This window comes from Balaenoptera acutorostrata, chromosome 20 (genome assembly GCF_949987535.1).
Source record: "Balaenoptera acutorostrata chromosome 20, mBalAcu1.1, whole genome shotgun sequence".
NCBI lineage: Eukaryota > Metazoa > Chordata > Mammalia > Artiodactyla > Balaenopteridae > Balaenoptera > Balaenoptera acutorostrata.
Window position 1 is genome coordinate 8,483,958 of NC_080083.1, and position 8,184 is coordinate 8,492,141.

General features: G+C 44.8%; 1 protein-coding gene across 1 annotated transcript; it reads right to left on the reverse strand.

The window, feature by feature from the left end:
• Positions 1-2,150: 2,150 nt before the first annotated feature.
• ODF4 (outer dense fiber of sperm tails 4) lies at positions 2,151-6,883 on the reverse strand. The gene is given in 4 exon segments (XM_007166613.3): positions 2,151-2,308; positions 2,500-2,634; positions 6,411-6,768; positions 6,770-6,883. Coding segments are annotated over 4 exon segments (765 nt in total).
• Between the last annotated feature and the right edge of the window lie 1,301 nt (positions 6,884-8,184).

Genomic DNA, 8,184 nt, shown 5'->3' on the forward strand with positions numbered 1-8,184 from the left:
GTTTTTCCTCCAAGACTAGGTCACAAAAGGCACTGGAGCTTGCTCTCTTAGATGGTTCACTCTGGGGGCAGCTAGCCCTGAAGCAGCCCATGAAGAGGCCCTTGTGGCATGAGGCCTCCTGCCAGCAGCCCAATGAGTGAACCATATTGGAAGTAGATCCTCCAGCCCCAGTCAAGCCTTCAGATGACATCAAAAGACTTCAGATGACCCAGCTGACACTTTGATTATCACCTCATGAGAGAACCTGAGCAAGAACAATTCAGCTAAGCTGCTCCCAGATTCCTGACCCCAGAAACCATGTGAGATAATAAATATTTATTATTTTAAGCTGCTAAATCTGGGGTAATTTGTTATCCAGCAGTAAATAATATACCAGGTCTTTATCGAAAGAGGAAAATTACATATAGACTGGAAGAGTGGCCCCTTTATTTATTTACGTTACTTGCCTAGCTTCTGTAAGCACTTGAGTTTATGACTCCTACGGAATTACAAAATCACTTTCTCTAATTAGATTTTATCTATATCTAAGGCAGAAGTCATGACATCCCTATGTTTTGTGTCCCTTCCCCAGGATGACTGATTCAATAAGTCCTCCAATAAAACCTTGCTAGCTACCAGTGGTAGGAGCATAAGGAGGACGTTGAATAGGGATTTGTGGAATGTCTGTTCTGCCTAATTTTCAAGACCCTGTATTACGTTCTTTGCTCAGAATATTTGCTTGTAACTAGGTTAGAAAATCCACAACTGCTGGTCAGGTATGGTAAGGATAAGAATCTTAAAAAAGACTCAAATAAAATAGAAATCAGTCATATATATTAGGTTGAATCATATGAAATTGCCAATATTTAACTGCTGAAACAGCAATATCATATGATTCAGCCTAATAATACATACATTTTTAACATATCCAGATCCACTCACAATTTGTCCCTGCACTCCTCCAGCTTGCTGGCATCATGGCTCTATCTGGAGGGATATTACCTGATACAGATCAGTCATGGGAGACCAGCCTTGCTGTGCAAGATGTCTGAATCCCAATAGTCCTGGCTAGCACCGCCCAAGCCAGCTGTCACATGTCTTCATGTAACTTGTCTTTTGACCTTATGGCCTGATTTTACTGTTTTCCTTTCTTGCTCTGTTTTAGTCCTGTTGTTACAGAGTGGAGGACATGGGAGATTGAGTAGAAAGCTGTAGCAGCCAGAGAATCAAGGCGGTGAAGTTGGGGGTGGTGGTGAAGGTGTTGGAGATGGTGGTGGTGGAGGTGGAAGAGTTGCAGCTGGTGATGGTGAAGGTTTTGGGGATGTTGGAGGTGGTGGAGGTGTTGGAGATGGTGAAGGTGTTGGAGATGGTGGTGGAGGTGCTGGAGATGGTGAAGGTGTTGGAGATGGTGGTGGAGGTGCTGGAGATGGTTAAGGTGGTGGCGGTGCTGGTGGTGATGATGATGGTGGTGGTGGAGGAGATGCAGGTGGTGGTGGAGGTGGAGTTTTAGTTGATGCTGGTGGTATCCAGGCACAGAGCTTTGTGAGTTCTCAGTCATCTGAGCTGGACACCGAGGGTGGGATTGCTCCTGGGCACCTGGTACAGCCACACCCCCTACTGTGCTCTCCTTGTTTATCCTGCTTCTTACCCTGGAGCCATTTTGCCCTGAACCCTTCATGATGAATAGACCAGCAGGTTCATTAGTGATCTCTCTCTCCTGATTACTCCCCCACCTACTAATAATGAATGCTGGGATAGGGGAAACAAAGTTTAGAGAGGCTTAGCACTCCAGAGGTGTTTGCCTGTGCACAGTGTGCTGTGAGAGAGGTTGGGCAGTTTTGGGGACCAAAGGGCCCCTATAGGCAGGAAGAACTGGGAAACAAACTTGTTCTTTCTCCCTTCCTCTCCTTCTTCAAGTTATTGTCTTGTCTCAGCAACTGCAGGACGTGATAAACAAGAGACAGACAATTTATTCCACATCATCTCAGCTGTAGGCAAGGCAGGAACAAGGAAGAGGTGTGCAAAGCTGGCCTAAAATCCTCCCTCTCTAATTCCTTGCAGTCATGAGGGCCAACCTACTCAAGAGTTCAGGGGGAAGGATGGGGAGAGGGATTCAAATGAATGGACAGAACTTGGCGCCAGTTCAGAAAAGATTACAGAGATGCCTTCTTTTACTCAGGGTCCAGGACTTCCTCCTGATCGACAGCCGTGTTTGAGGCTACTTGCTCACTCACAGATTTGTGTACGGAGCTGCTGGAGGACACGGTGCCAGAGGGATGGCTCAGAATCAGACACCAGGACCTTGTATGGTTGAAGTAGCAGAGCGCCGCTGGGAAAAGACAAGGGGATGGGGGAGAGTGAAGTCGGAGAGTGCGAGGAAAGTGGCATAGCAGGGTGAGGCCAAAGGGAAGAAGAGTCTCTAAGAACCTATCCCTGGGGATTGACAGCCCCTCCCTCCACACTTTCTCTTCCCTGACCCACCCGTGTTCCCTGCTTCCCAGGGCCCTCCAGGCCACTCACCACAGGTGACATATAGGATAAACACCAGCCAACCAATGAAATAGCTCCAGCCGATGGGGATTGATAAATTCTTCTTCAGCTCGAAGATCCAGACGTTAATAGGCAACAGTATGAGGGTGAATAAAGTGAAGAAAACTGGGAGACAGGAAGCAAAGAGGTCTTATTTTCACCCAAGAATCCCAGAGGGACTCTTCCTCATCTGTTGAACTACAGCCACAAACTACAACTCCCATCAGTTCACACAGAGCATGCAGCCCCAGAGGTTCATGGGAATCAACCCCTCCACCTCCACCTTGCCAGTGACCAGGAAATGATGGAACTCAGTTCTCAGTCAACGACTACCAGTTCTGTTCTCCCACCACCCACAAAACCCCTACCCCACTCCCAAAGAAAGGAAGAGGGAGAAGCACCAGGAAGATGTGAGTTAGGTGAAACTAAGGACCGTTTCCAGAGCTCGGGGGCACCTTCAAAGAAGCTCATGACAGTCCCAAGCCAGCCAAAGAAGGGCAATCTCTGAAGACCAGGTATGTACGGCAGGTGCAACCAGATGGTGAAGATGAAGCCCAGCCCCAAGGCCAGGCAGAAGGTTATCTTGGCCACCCCGAAAGCTGGGTGATTTGTCCACAGCTTAAAACTGTCTAGGGAAAATGAGAAAACAGGATGAACTAAACAATCACAAAAGACAAAATATAATCGAATGAGCAAATAAGAGAAAATGTTCAGGGCTGTAGATAACCAAAGAAATGCACATTTGAGATAACAGTAAAATATCACTTTCACTTATTAAATAGGCAGAGATTCTTGGTATGGAGATTGTGCGATAATCCCAACCATACGAAAATAATTACCTCAAAAGAAAAACTGGACAGAGGACTTGAACTGCAAGTCTCAAAAGGACACGAATGTCCAATAAAGACATGAAACTCAACACAAAGAACTGCAAATTGAATGTGATTTTTTAATCTATCGAATTAGCAAAGATCAAAACAAAATTGATGATATCCAGTGTAGGAAAGGATTTAGAGAAAAGAGGTGCTTTCACACACTGCTGGTGGGCAGCATTTCTGATGGTGACCCGGCACAAACTGTCCCCCCAACATCTAAATTGTTAAAGCCCTTTGACCCAGCAATGCATCCTCTTGGAATTTATGTTAAGGAAATAATCCAAGATATGCATCAAAATTTAAGTACAGGGATCTTCTTTGCAGAGTTATTTGTATGTCTAACAATAGATTTGTTAAGTAAGTTATCAGGTACCCACACATTAGATTGTTATGTGTTCACTAAAAATGAGGATATGATAGATCCTTGTCTCTAAATAGAATGTCTCTAAGAAGAAACTAAGGAGGGAACCTGGAAGCCAAAGATGGGAGGCTTACTTCACTATGTAATCAGTTGTATTTTTTGAATTTTCACTGTGTTTGTATACTATGTAATCAAATTTTTAATATAGGTGATGTTATAGTATAATTATTTTATGATACAAATAAATGCTTACCACTGAAAGATGGAGTTTGCAACACAGAGCATGTAGAATGATTACAACTTTGAAAAACTAAAAATATATATTTGTTAAAATAAAAATAAAGATATATATTTATTTGTATTTTATATAGATACACAAAAGATTGGAAGTAAATCTGTTACAATGTCAACTGTGATTATATCTGTGTGGAGAAATTTTAGGTGGTTTTTATTTTATTTCTTAAACTTTCTGCATTTCCAACAATAATTGTGCAACTTTTTTAAATAAAAAAAGTATATATTCATGTATTTAAAGTTAATAGTCATAATGGAAAAGAATATGAAAAAGAAAATGAAAAAGAATATGAAAGTGAATCACTTTGCTATGTAGCATAAATTAATACAACATTGTAAACCAACTGTACTTAGATAAAATAAAATTTTAAAAAAGAATAAAGTTAATAGTCATTGCTGGCAAAGGTACAATGAAATAGCCTTTTCATACATTGTTAGTGGAAGCATAAATTATCATACTTTTTGAAAGCAACATGGAAAATTTTATTAAAAACCTTAAAATAGTTATACTTTTTGATCCACTAAACCCACTTTGGGAAATCTGTTCTGAAAGATACTAAACACAGAAAAAAACTTCATGATTAACAAACTTTGTTGGTCCTTTTTTCTCAAGTGTGAAACTGGAAATAAATTTGCCAAGAATAGGTAAATAAAATAGTCAAGTAAAAGGTGATAAATCTATTAAGTTGAATAGTATAGTCATAACAGGGAAATGTTTATTATAGCTGATAAAGATAAATTTCAAAATAATATAAAATAGATAATAAAGATAATTTAAAAGATATAAAATAATTTATGAAGAATGACTATAACTATGTAAAAATCATTCAAAACTTGTTCAATTTTAGAAAAAGAAGCCTGGGAATTCCCTGGCAGTCCGGTGATTAGGACTCCACGCTTCCACTGCAGGAGGCACGGGTTCGATCCCTGGTCGGGAAACTAAGATCCCACATGCCGCATGGCGTGGCCACAAATAAATAAATAATCCTGGAAAAAAATGAGTGCTAAATAAATAGCCAGTAGTGACAGTCTTTGAGTAGCCTGTAGAGCAAAAACGCATGTAGGTGCTTACATGAGTTTTTGAGCCAGACACACCTGAGTTTTAATTGTAAACCTTCATTATTAGATTGATACGTATGAATTTGCTCTTTTTATTTGTTTATTATTTTTGTCTGTATTGGGTCTTCGGTTCGTGCGAGGGCTTTCTCCAGTTGCGGCAAGCGGGGGCCACTCTTCATCGCGGTGCGGGGACCGCTCTTCATCGCGGTGCGCGGGCCTTTCTCTATCGCGGCCCCTCCCGTTGCGGGGCACAGGCTCCAGACGCGCAGGCTCAGCAATTGTGGCTCACGGGCCCAGTTGCTCCGTGGCATGTGGGATCTTCCCAGACCAGGGCTCGAACCCGTGTCCCCTGCATTAGCAGGCAGATTCTCAACCACTGCGCCACCAGGGAAGCCCTGAATTTGCTCTTTTTGCAGGTGAAAAGAGGTCAAAAATTGCCCATGTCATCTGGTTCAACCTAAAAGCTTTATGGCCCTGAGCAAGGTAACCTCTCAGTTTTCACATCTGTAATATAAGGATAGTTATCCCTAGCTCTTAGGATTGGTAGAGGGTTAAATTAAGCAAACAGAATAAGGGTGCAATAAATGATAGCTTTTGTTGCCCCAAATTTATTAGAATAAGGATGTGTTACTTTCATAATGGAAGTAAATAATAGCTGTGTAACTTTAAAAAAAAAAAGTTAACGAGGTAAAGAAGTGGAATTGAGGGGTCAATAGCTCTTGTTTTCCACAGGTGCTGAGAAAGGAGGCCCAAACCTGGGAGGTGAGGGAACAGCAGACATGAAATTAACAACAATAGGGAATGAAGTAGCTGCAAGAACTCCAGGAAGGAAGGAGCAAGGTAACCAGACATGGAAACCCAGAGCTGGCCCAGAAAAGCAAAGCCTGAGGCCGGAGGGAAGAACAGTGGTGAGAAAGTGGGCCTGGGAGAGAGCATTCTGGGGACTCCTCAAGCTCTGGGTATGCAAGCCTCGAGGAAGGAAATCCCCACCTCCCTGGGGCTCTTCTCCCAAGATAACAGTGAATTGTGTCATTACTGAGTGATTCACATGCTCCCTCATGCATTTCTGTAAGCACAGACTTGGCTGCGAGACTTAACAAAAAGCGGTGATACTTTCCATTGGGTCAGGAGAGTCAGTTTGGCCAGACTGGGGAGGAAAAAATGATCCTTGGGGGTCTCAGGGCCAGTGGAACCATCTTACCTGCCAAAAACGTGGGGATGACCAGAGGGAGGGGCCTAGAATACCGGGGTACAGATGTCGAGGCCAAGGCAGGCTAGAGCCCTGGGGTGGGTTGGGAGAGCAAGGGTCTCACCTTTCCCATTCTCTGAGTTGGAACAGCTCTTGGATTTGCAGATCTGCAGGAGCCCCAGGGACATCATGTGAACCGACGTGTCGATTTTGGTGCTAACATTCATGGGCCAGTGCTGGTAGAAACGGACCCTCGAGAGGTACAGCCATTTCTTGGAGAAGACCATGACCAGCAGCAGGATGAAGGCGATCAGGCTGAGCTCTGAGGCCAACACCTGCGACATCCAGCGAGAGCTATGTGTAATCCTCCACTGCAGGGGCATCGGAGAGACCCAGCGATGCTCCACGTGGTGGCCCATGGTCACCTGCCTGTTACTGTCGGGGGTGGAGACGCAGTTCGGCACCCCTTCGTCTTGTCCCAGGCTCTCCTCCACCCACCCCTGCTTCCCAGCCCTCCCAGCCCTTTCCAGGCTTCTGATGCTCATCGCTTTCTCCTCCTGACCCAGGGAACTCATCCCTAATGTCCCCTGTCCCCATCTTGAGCACCCCCTGACTCTCCTTCTATCCTCCACTCCATCTCCCCCTTCCCTTGCCAGGGTCAGTTGTCCTTCATCATTTAAATATTTTCATCAGGCAGAGCAGTGGCCACCACAGGGCCTGGGATCTGGGAAAGAACAACACATTCAGCAGGACAGGGCCCCTAACTGCCATGGAATATTCCTGGGGTGGGGGGACGTCAAATGGGGGAGGGGGCCCACAGCTTCACCTCCAACTCTTTCTGGAAACCCTGCTCCCGCGGCCTCAACTCAGAACTGTGGGTCTGATGCCGCCCTTCGTCTAAGAGCAGTGGTCGCTGAGGGTCTCCTTTTCTCTTCCCACGTCCTCTGCCCTAACCCCAGCCCCAAGTGCTCACTGATGGAGCAGGAGGAGGGAGAGGAGCTTGTCCCCAGGGAGACGTTTGGAAATGCCTTCCACAGGTGTCACCAACCTTCTCCCTACTTCCCTCACCTCTACTCGCTTCTGGTCCACAGTTGCCATTCCTTCCCCTCTTTTGACCTTTTTCCCTTCTTTTTTTCTCAGCACCAGAAGGGAAAGGACATAGGATGAGGAGAGGACATGGGGGTGTCACACGGTCTGAGAAGATTTTTCTAAGCTCCCTTTCAAGCTATAGGAAAATAAATCTGAGTCACCCGCGGCAGCCTGGTCACCGCGCCTTCCAGACCTCAGTCAGCCTCTGGAATTCTCATGACGATGGAGCCTGTCAAATCTGGGACGTGAGTTTGGATCCCACCAGAGGTGGTTTACTTTGCAAAGACAGTGATACATGAGGTTAAGAGCGCGGGCTTTCGGGTCCAGCAGGCAGAGGCATGGATAACGGGCCTTCCTCTTAATGGTCTTGTGACCTGCAGGATTCATATAGCTTCTTTTTTCTTTTGGTGCAGCTTGTAGGATCTTAGTTCTGTGACCAGGGATTAAACCTGGGCCCCAGCAGTGAAAGCGCCACAACCTAAACCACTGGACCACCAGGGAAGTCCCCCTATAGCTTCTTTATGCCTCAGTTTACTCATCTATAACACAGCACAATAATACTCATCTAGATTTGGTTTGAGTATGGAATAAGATAATGAACAAAAAGCACTCTTTAGTAAATTCCCAGAAAGTGGAGTTATTATTGTTAAGTTGTTTTAACTGTTTTGCACTCTTTTACTAGCAAACAGAGAAGGAGCAAAAAACACAGAGGTGTTTGGCAGGCATCCTTGCCGATGAGTGGCTGCAAATGATGGAAGGGAACCAAAATTAGTTTAAGCCAAAGGGGAGTTAATTACGGATTGTGAGGT